A 16,041-nucleotide genomic window follows, 5' to 3' on the forward strand; every position below is an offset into this window, starting at 1 on the left:
CCAGATGGGGATAAGGTGCCAAAAATAGATTTATTGGTGGTGCCCTTGGCATGGGGTGAGCATTTGCATTCTGTGACTTGTTACCTGAGCTTTGAGATGCTCAGGGAGGGAAAGGGACACTGGGTACAGGTGCTTCCCTTCTGGGGAGATCCTAAATCTTTAAGTTTGGCATGCTGGAATATTTAAAGTTTGCTGGGAGGGTTAAGTTTTCAGGTGGGATTTTTCCATTAAATTTATTTGGCTTTTAAGATAAAACATGGGCTGATGCTGAGTGCTAAAGAGAATGCACTTGCTGTTACCAAGGCTGTTCCTGGAGCCTTGGATCCCCTCCCAGAGATTGCAAGGGAGATCATTTTCCCCTCTGAATTCAGCCTGGGAATAAATATTTTAAAGGCAACTCGATGCTTGCGCTTTAATGTGAATTTCTGGCGAGCAGGCAGAGCTGGGTGAGCTTTGTGCGAGCGCTCAGGCTGCTCCTGTGGGCTCTGGTGCGAGGATATTTTGCTTTTCTGTGCCCCAGACACGGCAGCATTCTGAGCAGAGAGTCTCCAGCAGACAAGAAGCAGAAGGTTGAACGCTGCAGCAGCACCCACGACTTCGACCCCACAGGTAAAATCCCAAAATTCCAGGAAAAAAAAAAAAAAACATAAACAAAGCATTGGGAAGTCGATTAAAAATGATTTTAATGTGGTTTTCAGAGCTGTGTTGTTCTGCAAAGGCAGTGTGGGCATTGAAGTGAATGTGGGCTTGATTTTAAACACCCTCATCATCAACCTGGATCAGTGTATCAGTAAATAATTACAACAACTTCCACTTTCAGCAGAGTCAGGAGGCAAAGGCTGTAATTAGCTGTGAGGACTTGTGTAGTGAAATCTGAAATTTGGGATGTGGTTGGCCCGGCCAGGGCTGAGTTTCCCTGCTGGGGTTTTAATTTTGGGGGGTTTCTTTTGTTCTTGAGTCGATTTTGATCCCTCTTTACCCTTTGCAAAGTGAATTTGTGCTTCCCAAGGTGAAGCATTTGAAGATAAACATCTCATTTTAAAGGATTTGCTGTCCTGTGATTTAGCCTGGTTTTATTTTAGTTTAATGAGGGAGATGAGGGTGCACACAGGATTTTTGTTCTCTCTGGAGCACTCCCCCAGTGCCTGCTCATGGAATTCCTGCCTGAGCCTCCTGGCCCCATGCAAGGTGCATTTTTCCTGTCTGAGCATTCAGGTTTTTCCCTGGGGCTGAGGGAGGTGAATGAAGTGGAGCACACATTGTAGGATGTGGGGATTTTTGTGCACAAGGCTGATGTTTATAAACCACCCTGGTGATGGTTTCTGCCACTGGCTGCATGAGTCATTCTAGTGTGCACAAAATAAATGAAAATGGGCTTTAAATGCCCATTTAATGGGGAAAAAACTGGTTTAGTGCTCATCTTCTTTTCCTTTGTCCTTTGGGACAGGTAATGTAAAATTATTTCAGGTTGGGGGAGCTCCCAGGCTGTGAACTCATTTTGTGGAAGGAATTTAATTTCTCCAGAAACAAACCTGAGGAATGCTGTAATCTTAATTTGCAGGGAGTCACTCCAGAGTTGAGAGCTATTGCCTGACCCCGTGCTTTGATAGGGGAACTCTGCAGTGCAGCCTGCAGAAAACCCTTTTCTTTTCTTTAAGGGGTGAATTGAGGATGCTGAACTGCTGTGTCTGTGCTGGGTATTGACTCTGGGGTGGGAACACTGCCTTGTGCTTGGACTGGTTTTTATCTGTTTTACTGCAGAGAGCTCCTGTGGTCGTGTCCTAGCTCCTGTAACAGATTCTGTGTGCTGTTACCTGTGTCTCCCTGTATTATTCACCCTTATTCCAAATGTTCCACCTGTGTTTTGTTCACATCTTATTTGTGTTTTGCACGATTTAACCCGAGAAATCCGAGTCTGTGTTGTTTTTCATGAAGTTTTTTTTTTTTTTTTCCTCATGTTTGGTCTCCATATTTTCTATATCTCTCTCTCCTTTTCTCCTGCTCTCGTGCAGATAGCTCCTCCAAGAAGACAAAGTCTAGTTCTGAGGAGAGTAGATCCGAGACGTATGGTAAGCCAAAGCTGCAGCCTCCCCTGGGCAGCTCCTGCTTCTCCTGTCTGTGACTCCCAGGCTTCTCCCTTCCCCTGATCTGCATGGTTGGCTCTGCAGCAGGGACTGCCCTTCCATCCTGCTTCAGTTCTCAGCTTGTAGCGTGCTAGTGGCTGGAAAATTGTTATTTTTTCAGTTTGGCACCTGTGGAGGTGTCAGTGTCCACCTGAGCTGCTCCTTGTGCCAGGGCCACCAGGCCAGGGTGGCTGTGCTGCCCTCAGGCCTTGGGCACAAGCAGGGACAGGGTTTGGAGCTGGTGTTGACCCATTTAGGCATTCACTCCTAACCCAGGCAGAGTTTACTGGGGATGTGAGCAGCAGGGACAGGGTTTGGAGCTGTTTTTAAGGTGTTTGACTCCAGCATCCAGCAGGGATTTCCTCAGCCTGGAAATGCTCTGCAGCCCAGGAACAGCCAGAGCTGCCCTTCCATCCTGCTTCAGTTCTCAGCTAGTAGTGTGCTAGTGGCTGGAAAATTGTTATTTTTTCAGTTTGGCACCTGTGGAGGTGTCACTGCTGAGCCCCAGTGTCCATCTGAGCTGTTCCTCTTCCAGGGGCTGAAGGTCAGGCCCTGAACCAGGCCAGGGTGGCTGTGCTGCCCTCAGGCCGTTGGGAGAAACAGGGACAGAGTTTGGAGCTATTTTTGACCCATTTAGGCACTCACTCCTAACCCAGGCAGGGTTTACTGCGGATGTGAGCAGCAGGGACAGGGTTTGGAGCTGTCTTTAAGGGGTTTGACCCACTCAGGCATTCACTCCTAACCCAGGCAGGGATTTCCTCAGCGTGGAAATGTTCTGCAGCCCAGGAACAGCCAGAGCTGCCCTTCCATCCTGCTTCAGCTCTCAGCTAGTAGCTGGAAAATGTTCAGTTTGACACCTATGGAGGTGTCACTGCTGGGCTGAGCCCCAGTGATTGTATTTGAACAATTTAGGCCTTGGTGTGCACCGGCCATACTGTCTGTAACACAGTTAGAGATGAAAAAATTTATCAGAATTTTCTCAGAGAGAAATTTCAACTGTTTCAGAGAGAATTTTCTATTGTTTTTGTCAGAATTCTCTGTGGAATTTATTAAGGTTACTAAAACATGAACTCTGCTAAAATAAGAACAGAAAAACTAAGAAACCACATGCCAAGATCACAAGAACTAGGTAAGAGAAAACTCCAGAACGCCTACATGGGAATCAGTCACAGCCACTGAGAAATGGAGGCAGAGAAACAAAACAAAGGCACCCATCAAGAAGTGTGATCTTAGTAGTTTGTAGAATCTATAAAAATATATATAATGTCAACAATAAACAGCTTCTGCTTCATCATATTAGTTATTCAGGAGTTTTGGTTTTCCCATCTGATCTGTTCCTTGTGCCAGGTGAGCAGGGCCACCAGGCCATGGTGGCTGTGCTGCCCTCAGGCCCTGGGCAGAAGCAGGGACAGGGTTTGGAGCTGTCTTTGAGGTGTTTGACCCACTCAGGCATTCACTCCTAACCCAGGCAGGGATTTCCTGGGGGTTTGAGCAGCAGGGACAGGGTTTGGAGCTGTATTTGAGGTGTTTGACCCACTCAGGCACTCACTCCTAACCCAGGCAGGGTTTCCTGGGGGTTTGAGCAGCAGGGACAGGGTTTGGAGCTGTTTTTAAGGGGTTTGACTGCAGCATCGAGCAGGGATTTCCTCATGCTGTGAAGGCCCTGCAGCCCAGGAACAGCCAGAGCTGCCCCTCTATCCTGCTTCAGTTCCCAGCTTGTGGCTGGAAAATGTTAAATTTGGCACCTGTGGAGGTGTCACTGGGTGCTCCTGGCACTGAGGCAAAGCTCCCAAAGGGTTTTGTGCTTGTAAGAAAGTCTGGGCCATATTCTCAGCCATTGTTTGTAGGGGTTCTCTGTCGGTTCCTTTTGACAGAAATGAAAAAATGTGTCTGTGAATAATTTAAATTAGTGGAAGGATGTGAACTTATTCTCAGTCCCAGAGAGAGGGAGTGACCCTGCACTCCTGGGCAGTAAACTGATTTTCCCAGCCCCAAGTTTTTGATGGGAATATCCCCACCTATCCTGGTGCTGTCCCAACACCACGAGGGGCCTCTGTGCTCCCTCAGCTTTGCCAGCTCTGTCACTCTTGGGGCTGTGAAATCCCCCTGCTCTGGGGACTTGTTCCACTTCCAGTCCTGCAGATATTTGCATTTAGACCTTAGGATCTAGAAGGCAGTAAGGATTCACAAGTTGTTTTTTGGATCCTATCAGCATCTTCAGCCCCTTGGACTTGGGCTGAATCTGGCTGCACTTCTTATTTCCAAGACTTCAGCCATAGGTTGTCTTTCTTTTCCTTTACTGTTTTTTAAAATATTTTATTTCATTCATGTTGAAAGCAGTCTGTGAGACTTTCTGATTTTAATCTGTTCAGCAAATTGCTGCTGCTAAACCCTCTGTGGGATTTTGGATGCAGTGACTCCTCCAGAACCATCAGCTTTATCATTCCACTGCAATAAAACTGCCAGGTGTTCATGGCTGTGCTCCAGCTCCCTAACCCACCTCTGGAATACAAAGTGATGCTGTCAGAGCAAGAAACACTAAAAAATAACCAAACAACACCAACCCTGAGGAGTTTAAACCAACACAGGCATGTTAGGAAAAGCTGGTGCAGCTGGGGAGGTGTGTCCTGTTCTTTCTGTGAGATCTCTTCGTTTCCCCTGGAGTTTTGAATCACACACTTATTTAAAAAAAAAAAAAAAAAAAGCAAAGTAATATGATAGTCACGTTGCTGAGGGTGTGAGAGTGTTCCTTCAGGAGCTGTAAACACCTCTGGAGGGTGCCTTGATGGAAACCTGTCTCGGGGAGAGCTGGCTTGCTGCGGCTTGTCATTGCTGCTGCCACCCTCCCAGGGAGCAGCAGGGACTGGGGGCTGATTCTGGGGCTGTGAAATCGGCTCAGCCAGGAGAACCAGAGCCCTGTGCTCGTGTCTGCCTGGTGCTGCTTCCCCACAGAGTGCTGAGGGTTAATGACAGGAGACGTTGGCTGGGACATCTGTGTTTGTCCCTCTGCCCCAGCCTGGCAGTGCCAGAACCAAACAGAACTTCCTGATGGGAGCTCTGACTGTCTGGAACCAAACAGAACTTCCTAATGGGAATTTTGACTTCCTAGAACAAAACAGAACTTCCTAATGTGAATTTTGACTTCCCAGAAGCAAACAGAACTTCCTGATGGGAGCTCTGACTGTCTGGAAACAAGCAGAACTTCCTAATGGGAGTTTTGACTTCCCAGATCAAACAGAATTTCCTAATGGGAGTTTTGACTTCCCAAAAAAACCAGAACTTCCTGTGCATGAGCTCTGACTTCCCAGAAACAAACAGAACTTCCTAATGGAAGTTTTGACTTCCTAGAACAAAACAGAACTTCCTAATGTGAATTTTGACTGCCCAGAACCAAATGGAACTTTCTAATGGGAGTTTTGACTTCCCAAAAAAAAAAGCCAGAACTTCCTGTGCATGAGCTCTGACTTCCTAGAAACAAACAGAACTTCCTAAAGGGAATTTTGACTTCCCAGAAACAAACAGAACTTCCTAATGGGAGCTCTGACTTCCCAGAAACAAACAGAACTTCCTAATGGGAGCTCTGACTGCCCAGAACCAAACAGAACTTCCTCATGTGAGTTTGGACTGCCCAGAAGCAAACAGAACTTCCTAACATGATCTGACTTCCCCCAGGCTTCCTGCAGATGCTGTCCCCGTGCCCAGGATCCCTGGGAGCAGCTCCCACTCATCCTTCCTGCCCTGCCCTGCCTTTTGTCTGCTTTTCCCAGGTTCCTCTGGAATGTGTGCAGGGCTCTGCTGTTTGCTTTGGAAGGCACCAAACTATTCCAAGCCCTCCAAGTAGAAACACTGTACTGATATTTTCCTCTCTGCTGACTGGATGGGGGCTGGAAAGGGAATAATGGGGAGGGCTGGAGTGACAGCAGGAAGAGAGGAGTGGCTTTGGTGGCTGTTTGTTCTCACCTCTTGAAATTTTTAATTCAGGAGCCAGAATTTCCTGAAGTGTGTGAGTGGCTTGAAGGGGCAGAGTGGTCATGGAGGGAATTGCTCTAATGTAAAGAAATTAATTTATAGTGACATAAAACTCTCAGCTCTCTCTTTCATTCATTAACTCAACCACCTCACCTTTGTATATTCGACAAAATTCAGGTTATCAGGAGAGAGAATGAAATTTTTAATTCAGAAGTCAGAGTTTCCTGAAGTATGTGAGTGGCTTGAAGGGCAGAGTGGTCATGGAGGGAATTGTTCTCATGTAAAGAAATTAATTTATAGTGACATAAAACTCTCAGCTCTCTCTTTCATTCATAAACCCAACCATCTCACCTTTGTATACTCAACAGAATTCAGGTTATCAGGAGAGAGAATGAAATTTTTAATTCAGAAGCCAGAATTTCCTGAAGTGTGTGAGTGGCTTGAAGGGACAGAGTGGTCATGGAGGGAATTGTTCTAATGTAAAGAAATTAATTTATAGCGATATAAAACTCTCAGCTCTTCATTCATTAACTCAACCACCTCACCTTTGTATATTCGACAAAATTCAGGTTATCAGGAGAGAGAATGAGTGTAGTTTGTTATGCTGTAATTTGCTAATTAGTGCCATGATCCCCCATGATATTTAATATCTTTTGCTCAAAGTAGCATTTTCATCTCTTAAATGAACTTCAAACTGAATTTACCCTTCAGCGTGGTAGGTGAGGCATCAGCTTCTCTTTCCTTTTCCTCACAACTTCATTGCTCTCCAAAAATATCTTCCTTTATGTTTAGCAGTCATCGATTTCTGGCCTAAATATTAGCCTGGACTTGACACAAACTCTTTCACATATTTTCTCCAACTTTGTGTTAAATTTTTTGGGTTTTGTTTTGAAATTTCAGATTTGAGATGTTTTGAAATTGAAATTTACTCTCCATGGAGTTTTTTTTGCAGTCCTTTCCTGCTTTGTGTCTTTATGTTGTGGCCTCCATTTTTGCAGAGAAATTTCCCTCTACAAAAGCTCTGTTTATCCTTGTGGAGCAGCATTTCTGACAATATTTTATGGACAAAAAGCTTCCCAAATGAAGTGAAACATTCAGCCTCTCTCAAAACCCCAAGGGGTTTGGGGTTTTTCTGTTTATGGAATGATTCATTTCAAATCCCTCTATTAAACTGCATTTTCCTATGGTGGCCTCATGCCCCCAGGGGAGGTTTTGGTTCCCAAATCTCAGCTCCAGGCTTGGACTGGACTTGGGAGATGGAATTCACATCCCATGGAATCCCAGGCTGCTTTGGGGTGGGAGAATCATCAAAAATTATTTTTGTTCCGACCATTCCATGGTTGGGAACAGTGGGAACTCTCAGGCTGGTTTGGAATAGGAGAATCTTTAAAATTTATTTTGTCTCAACCATTCCATGGTTGGGAATAGTGTAGAACTCCCAGGCTGATTTGGGTTGGAAGAATCCTTAAAAATTATTTTTTTTCCAATAATTCCATGGACAGGGACAGTGTAGGAATCCCAGGCTGGTTTGGGTTGGAAGAATCCTTAAAAATTATTTTTGTTCCAACCCTTCCATGGTTGGGAATGGTGTAGGACTCTCAGGCTGGTTTGGGTTGGGAGAATCTTTAAAAATGATTTTTATTCCAATCATTGCTCTACTAGGCTTGGAACCAGGGGTATGGACTCCCAGGCTGCTTTGGGGTGGAAGAATCATAAAAATATTTTTGTTCGACATCCATAGCTGGGAACAGTGTAGGACTCTCAGGCTGGTTTGGAGTAGGAGAATCTTTAAAATTTATTTTGTTTCAACCATTCCATGGTTGGGAACAGTGTAGGAATCCCAGGCTGGTTTGAGGTGGAAAAATCCTTAAAAATTATTTTTGTTCCAACCCTTCCATGGTTGGGAATAGTGTGGAACTCCCAGGCTGATTTGGGTTGGAAGAATCCTTAAAAATGATTTTTTTCCAATCATTCCATGGTTGGGAACAGTGTAGGACTCCCAGGCTGATTTGGGTTGGAAGAATCCTTAAAAATGATTTTTGTTCCAAGCACTCCATAGCTGGGAACAGTGTAGGACTCTCAGGCTGGTTTGGAATAGGAGAATCTTTAAAATTTATTTTGTTTCAACCATTCCATGGTTGGGAGCAGTGTAGGAATCCCAGGCTGGTTTGAGGTGGAAAAATCCTTAAAAATTATTTTTGTTCCAACCCTTCCATGGTTGGGAATAGTGTAGAACTCCCAGGCTGATTTGGGTTGGAAGAATCCTTAAAAATTATTTTTTTCCAATCATTCTATGGTTGGGAACAGTGTAGGACTCCCAGGCTGGTTTGGGGTGGAAGAATCCTTAAAAATGATTTTGTTCCAATCATTCCATGGACAGGGACAGTGTAGGAATCCCAGGCTGGTTTGAGGTAGAAAAATCCTTAAAAATTGATTTTTTCCAACCATTCCATGGGCAAAGACAGCCTCCAGTGGCCCATCTTGCCCCCAGCCTGGTCCATCCTGGTCTCTCCATCCTCTCTGTCAGGTTTTTAGAGTGAACCCCTGCTCTGTTTGTTGCTAAAGAAATTCCTGTATTGTTCAGTAACTTCCCAATAGGATGTAGGGAAGAGAAAAAAGAAAAAGGAGCTTCCCAGAGAAGCTGTTGGGCAGCCCAGATGTGCCTGGCCAGGCTGTTTGGGACGATTATTTTGGCCCTGGGGTGTCAGTGACCTTGAGAAGCGCAGACTTTGTCCTTCCACCGTCCCAAGGAGCTCCTGGGGAAGGGAGAGGGACGAGTGCCACCTACTGAAGCTCCTCTCAGCTTTCCTTGCAGCTTTTCTCTCTGCTTTCACTTTTCATTTTAACCTCTTCAACGCCAGCACGGCTTTGGCTGCTTTGTTGTCCTCCTGGCTGGAGTGAGTTTGGGGGAATTTACATCTCCATGAGGACAGAAAACATTAAAATTGATGATTTTTCCTCCAGAATTTTAGGAATCCACTCCAGACACAAACAGAGACTGATTTTGAAGCATAGTTAAGTGATGTCTCTTCACTTCATAACATAAGGATACTGTTAAGGAAAACAAAAATGGGAATAAGATAATTAATTTTATTTTGACTACTATCAATGATGAAATCTGATGACTTTGTAATTCTCACTGAGTTTCAGCTGGAAAACGTGAGATATCCTGGTGGGATATTTCAAAATGAGCAGAGTAAAAGCACTTGAAGGTTGCTTCAGGCAGGGAGTGCTATCAGAGCCGATCTAGTTCTGCAGGTCACTGTGTTATCTCCAGAAAACTTCCAGATAACTTCATTAAAATCACTCTAAAGTGTGTCTCTGTCAAGTGTGCTATCTCCTCCACCTCATTCCAGCCTTTTATATTGGATTAGGAGAAGGGTTAAGTGTCCCTTATCTGAAGAAAACAAGTACAGGAAAAACCAATTACAGACTAATTTCAGCTCGAGTTGTCCTAATTCCAGTTGTTTCTCCATTCTGAATTTACGAGGTGGTCTTGGGTGAAACTGAAGCTTGTGGACTGAAGAGTTTAACTTGAATAAACTTTAATTAAATCTAGTTATTCTCTGCCAGGTCAGTTCTGCCAGGTCAGTTTATGTGGTGTGGGCACTGCTTTGGCATCAGAGGAAGCTCATCAGTAAATCCAAGGATTATTTCTCCTGGAGAAAAAGAAACCCAGTGGCAGAGCAGACTTAGTTTCAGACATTGAAATGAATTAAATTAAATTAGCTACCCTTTAACCAAGGCCAGTCCTTGTGAGTGAAGAGCTGGGTTTGGTGCCTTGCTCAGGAGCTGCTCCTCTCCAACAGCACCAATTCCCACACCCCAGCCCCGGGCAGCATTCTTGGGAAGTGAGACTTCAAGCAGCTTTGGTCATGTAAAAGCAGGGGAGGTGCAGAGGGAGAGGCTCCTTCCTCTGCTCCCTGTGCACAGGGGTGAAAGGTGGGGGGATTTTCCTCATTTTCCTTCCCATGCCCTCCCCAGCAGCTCTCCCTGCTTTGTTGGCAGGAGGGCGATTCCTGGGATGTGATGGCGCTGCAGAAGCCCTGGAATATTTTTTTCCACTGCTCCCACACCCATTTTCAGTGGTGCCACGCTGGAGGAGGGCAGGACTGGCTGGGCAGGCAGCGTTGGCTCTTGGGGCTGCTCATTTCCATGGAGTGAGAGGAGGTTTGGGAGCAGCGAGAGCCAGGGGATCACTCCCTGCTCTGCTCCCATTCCTACCTTAAAGCTCATTCCAGAAAAGCCAGTCTGGCTGGGACAGCATCTCCCCACTTCCCCCTGTTCCCTGCACACCAAACAAAACTGCTGCACTTCTGGAATCTGGTTTGGGACAGCTCTGATTCCTTGCTCGAGGTGCCAGTGCAGGAATTTTGCCTGCTGTGCCTTTAGAAATAGAAAAGCAAAGCAAGCTGTTAGAAATAAAGGTGATGGAAATCACCCTGGAAAACATTTCCAGAGTTCCTGAAGTCACTTTTCAGGATGAGGGCTCCATTGTGGGAGGATTTCTGCAGCTGCTCCTGGGAATATGCCAGGACTGCTTTGTCTTTCCCTTGTTCCATTTCCAGGGGAACAAAAGACATCCCTGGCATTCCACCTGGTCCAAATGCTGCCCCTACTCAATGAATTTATCTCTGCATTTGTGTTCACGTTATGCTGAGTATACCAGGGAACAAAACAAGTTGTCTTTGGTGTCTCACAGCAGATTAAAGGAGGGGCACATTCAAACTCATCTCCTGGGATTTTGGCCCTGGACTGGTCTTTATTTCAGAAATCCTGCTCAGGACAGTTAAATGTGGCTTGTACTTACTCACCTCTGCTGTTCTGGCTCTGTGCAACATTTCACCTGGAGCAGAAGGTGCCCCAGGAGGAGATTTTGGCTGAGAATTGTGAGAATTTTCCTGATCAATAAATCTGTTTTAGCCCAACCCATCTCATATTACTCTGAGGGATTTGTGCTTCTGTTTTAGAGCAGCCTGCAGAACCTGTGAGGTTTTCCTGAACTCTTAATGCAAATGAAAGAAATCCTGCTCATTGGTGTGGGTACTGCTGCTCTTCTTTACAAGCTGCTTTTCCCTCAGGTTGTTTCTGATGTGCCAGAGCTGTCTGCATCTCTGTTTTGTGTAGCTGGAGCAATAAGCTTGACCTGTCTTGACATCCCTCTCCATTTCTGGACTGCCGCCCTGTTCCTGTCTCTCCTCTGTGCCGTGTTGTCCCCGTTCCTTTGAGCTCTGTGTGATTATCTGGGAGGATAAGGTTTTGGACTGATGCCTGGCTTGTGTCTCTGTGTGTTGCCCTCCCTGTGGTGCCCCCGTGTCCCCAGGCCTGGTGCAGAGGTGTGTGGTGATCCAGCGGGATGAGAACGGCTTCGGGCTGACGGTCAGCGGGGACAACCCCGTCTTCGTGCAGTCTGTCAAGGAAGGTGAGAGCAGCCCCCAAACCTGCCAGGACCTCCTGGAAATGGCTCTGAGCTGCAGCAGAAAACTCCCAAACTCCTGGAAATGGCTCTGAGCTGCAGCAGAAAACTCCCAAATTCCTGCTGCAGCTTGGGAAGGGATGTGCAACCTGCCAGGACATCCTGGAAATGGCTCTGGGCTGGAGCAGAAAACTCCCAGGTTCCTGCCAGGTGGGGTGGCTGCAGTTTGGGGAGGGATGTGGCACTCCTTTTAGTGTCGAGGAAGGTGAGAGCAGCCCCCAAACCTGCCAGGCCATCCTGGAAATGGCTCTGAGCTGGAGCAGAAAACTCCCAAACTCCTGGAAATAGCTCTGAGCTGGAGCAGAAAACTCCCAGATTCATGCCAGGTGGGGTGGCTGCAGTTTGGGGAGGGATGTGCAAAGGATGTGGTGCTCCTTTCAGTGTCAAGGAAGGTGAGAGCAGCTCCCAAACCTGCCAGGACATCCTGGAAATGGCTCTGAGCTGCAGCAGAAAACTCCCAAACACCCCAGGTGGAGTGGCTGCAGTTTGGGAAGGGATTGCAAGGGATGTGGTGCTCCTTTCAGTGTCAAGGAAGGTGAGAGCAGCCCCCTAACTGCTATGGCCATCCTGAAAGTTGCTCTGGGCTGGAGCAGAAAACTCCCAAACTCCTGGAAATGACTGTGAGCTGGGGCAGAAAACTCCCAGATTCATGCCAGGTGGGGTGGCTGCAGCTTGGGAAGGGATTGCAAGGGATGTGGCACTGCTTTCAGTGTCAAGGAAGGTGAGAGCAGCCCCCAAACCTGCCAGGACCTCCTGGAAATGGCTCTGAGCTGCAGCAGAAAACTCCCAAACACTCCAGTTGGGGTGGCTGCAGTTTGGGGAGGGATGTGGCACTGCTTTCAGTGTCAAGGAAGGTGAGAGCAGCCCCCAAACCTGCCAGGACCTCCTGGAAATGGCTCTGAGCTGGGGCAGAAAACTCCCAGACTCCTGGAAATGGCACTGAGCTGGTGCAGAAAACTCCCAAACACCCCAGGTGGGGTGGCTGCAGTTTGGGAAGGGATTGCAAGGGATGTGGTGCTCCTTTCAGTGTCAAGGAAGGTGAGAGCAGCTCCCAAACCTGCCAGGACATCCTGGAAATGGCTCTGAGCTGCAGCAGAAAACTCCCAAATTCCTGCCAGGTGTGGTGGCTGCAGTTTGGGGGGGATGTGGCACTCCTTTTAGTGTCGAGGAAGGTGAGAGCAGCTCCCAAACCTGCCAGGACATCCTGGAAATGGCTGCAGCAGAAAACTCCCAAACTCCTGGAAATAGCTCTGAGCTGGAGCAGAAAACTCCCAGGTTCCTGCCAGGTGGGGTGGCTGCAGCTTGGGAAGGGATGTGCAAAGGATCTGGCACTGCTTTCAGTGTCAAGGAAGGTGAGAGCAGCCCCCAAACCTGCCAGGACATCCTGGAAATGGCTCTGAGCTGCAGCAGAAAACTCCCAGATTCCTGCTGCAGCTTGGGAAGGGAAGTGCAAGGTCAGGATTGAGCAGTGAGTTTATTCCTCTCAATCTTCGGCCACTGAGGGAATGAGAGGACACAGCCCTAAGCTGTGCCAGGGGAAGTTTAGGTTGGACATCAGGGGAAAATTCTTCACTGGAAGAGGGATTGGGCACTGGAATCACCTGCCCAGGGATGGGATGGAGTCACCGTCCTTGGATGTGATTAAAACAAGCCTGGACGTGGCACTGGTGCCATGGTTTAGGTGATGAGGAGGTGTCAGGTCACAGGGTGGACTTGGTGATCTCAGAGGTCTTTTCTGGCCTGGTTCATCTGGGATCTGGTGGCTTTGGAGCATCCCAGGGAGGAAATGGCTCTGTGGGACGTGGTGGGATCATGTCCTGGTGTATCCAGTGCCAGATGAAAGCAAAAGTGCTCTGGACCCAGAGATTTTACTGAGAGAGGAAGCTTGGCTGAGTGCAGGAGTATTTTGGATGTTTTACAGAAGTCATAAAACCATTTTTGCTCTAAATGATTGTACTGAAACGGGAACTGAGTGATTTCTTGTCTCTCCAGATGGAGCAGCCATGCGGGCTGGAGTGCAGACAGGTGATAGAATTATCAAGGTAAGGACTTTGAAATGGGGAGAGAAATGGATCCTTTGTCTTAAATGAGCTCTTTTTCTGAAAAAAAACCCCAAAACATTGATGTGTTTGCATTAGGAATGGTTTAAGCTCCAGTGTTCTGACTCTCCTCCAGATCCTCATTTCAGAATTTTATGGACAAATTCTGCATCCTGCCAGGCTCAAATATCACAAATACAATAAAAGCAGAAATGGCAGGGAAGAGAAGGAAAGCAGAGTTGTTAATAATGATCTGTAAATAAACAGCCTGCCTGAATTGTTGTTTTCTCCCCTAACTGCTCCCACATCCATGTTCTTTTTTAGTCCCAAGCAAGTAAGAAATCAAGTCAGTGACTTAAAAGACTCTGTAAACTATTGCTGCAAAATGCTGCAGCAGCTCCTGACACAGATGGAGCTGGGATTGCAAGCAGGCATTGAAATTAATGAATTAAATTAGCTACCCTGTTGTTTTCCTGCCCAGGCAGAGATGGATTGCCCTTTTTTTGTTTGTCTGCCTGCTTGAGTTCTTCTGGTGTGTGCACAGTTTTCCTTTTGCAGAGCTCTGCTCACTGAGATAAACTGTTGGAAGGATAAATCATTTATCTGGTAATGTCTTGAAAGAGGCAGTAATGGAGATGGGGGAGAAGAAAATGCTGCTGTTCTTCTGGAATGTGTGGAATTGCTTGGAAGCCAGGAGCCAAACACTGAATTTTCTCTGCTCCCTGCCAGGTGAACGGGACTCTGGTAACGCACTCGAACCATTTGGAGGTGGTCAAGCTGATCAAGTGTAAGTAAAGGTGGCACTTCTGTCACCTGCAAAGTGTGCCAGGCATCATTTCCAGGGCCCTGCCAAGGGTGAGGCCAATGCTGAGAGCTCCAGGAGTGCGTGAAACTGGGAAGTGAAATTGAAATGGTTTTGACATCCTGAATTTAGGCTGATACATTCTCCTGTAGCTTCTCCTTAACTTAATGTTGGAATTGCCACCAAACCCTGCTTGGGTGTTTTATTTCACCTTAAATATCACAACTGGGCAGCACTTACTGTGCATTTCTGTGTGATGTCTGCACAGCACTGCAGGAAATATGTTCCTGGTGGATTTTCTTCTATGAGGAAGGAGATATTTCCACCTTAATTAAGGTGAAATAAATTCATTAAATTGGATTAAATGCCACAGCTGTGCAGCACTTACTGTGCACTGTTGTGTGATGCCTGCACAGCTCTACAAGAAATTCCTTCCTGGTGTTGGATTTTGATCTATGAGGAAGGAGATATTTCAACCTTAAATACAACAGCTGGGCAGGCACTTAGTGTGATTTCTGTGTGAAATATGTTCCTGGTGGATTTTCTTCTATGAGGAAGGAGATATTTCCACCTTAAAAACCACAGCTGGGCAGGCACTCAGTGTGCATTTCTGTGTGATGCCTGCACAGCTCTTCAAGAAATTCCTTCCTGGTGGATTTTCTTCCATGAGGAAGAAGATATTTCCACCTTAAACACCACAGCTGTGCAGGCACTTAACTGCATTTGTGTGTGATGCTGCACAGCGCTACAGAAAACACTTTCCTTGTGGGTTTTCTCCTATGAGGAAGGAGATATTTTCTTAAACACTTAAATTTTCTTAAATGTGGTATCTCTTAAATGCAGCAGCTGTGCAGCACTTACTGTGCATTGCTGTGTGATGCCTGCACAGCTCTACAAGAAATTCCTTCCTGGTGAATTTTCTTCTATAAGGAAGGAGATATTTCCACCTTAACCACCACAGCTGGGCATGAACTTGTGTGATTTCTGTGTGAAATATGTTCCTGGTGGATTTTCTTCTATGAGGAAGGGGGTATTTTCACCTTAAATAAAATAGTTGGGCAGGCATTTAGTGTGCATTTCTGTGTGATACCTGCATTACTACAAGAAATTCCTTCCTGGTGGATTTTCTTCTATGAGGAAAGAGATATTTCCACCTTCATTAAGGTGAAATAAATTCATTAAATTGGATTAAATACCACAGCTGGGCAGGCACTTACTGTGCACTGTTGTGTGATGCCTGCACAGCACTACAAGAAATTCCTTCTTGGTGGATTTTCTTCTATGAGGAAAGAGATATTTCAACCTTAAATACAACAGCTGGGCAGGCACTTAGTGTGATTTCTGTGTGAAATATGTTCCTGGTGGATTTTCTTCTATGAGGAAGGAGGTATTTCCACCTTAAAAACCACAGCTGGGCAGACACTTACTGTGCACTGCTGTGTGATGCCTGCATTACTACAAGAAATTCCTTCCTGGTGGATTTTCTTCTATGAGGAAGGAGATATTTTAAATTTTCTTAAATGTGGTATCTCTTAAATGCAGCAGCTGTGCAGCACTTACTGTGCATTGCTGTGTGATGCCTGCACAGCTCTACAAGAAATTCCTTCCTGGTGAATTTTCTTCTATAAGGAA

The 16,041-nt window shown here is 46.3% G+C and overlaps 1 protein-coding gene across 3 annotated transcripts in view; it reads left to right on the forward strand.

Moving 5' to 3' along the window:
- The window catches only part of ARHGEF12 (Rho guanine nucleotide exchange factor 12), a 106,048-nt gene that overhangs the window by 45,455 nt on the left and 44,552 nt on the right, over positions 1-16,041 (forward strand). For all 3 annotated transcript variants that reach the window (XM_064731886.1, XM_064731887.1, XM_064731888.1), the window contains exons 3-7: positions 521-609; positions 2,013-2,069; positions 11,416-11,514; positions 13,561-13,610; positions 14,337-14,394. In XM_064731886.1, coding sequence (XP_064587956.1) covers positions 521-609; positions 2,013-2,069; positions 11,416-11,514; positions 13,561-13,610; positions 14,337-14,394 — 353 coding nt within the window. The remainder of the gene's footprint in view (positions 1-520; positions 610-2,012; positions 2,070-11,415; positions 11,515-13,560; positions 13,611-14,336; positions 14,395-16,041) is intronic.

Source organism: Zonotrichia leucophrys, chromosome 24 (assembly GCF_028769735.1).
Source record: "Zonotrichia leucophrys gambelii isolate GWCS_2022_RI chromosome 24, RI_Zleu_2.0, whole genome shotgun sequence".
Lineage (NCBI taxonomy): Eukaryota > Metazoa > Chordata > Aves > Passeriformes > Passerellidae > Zonotrichia > Zonotrichia leucophrys.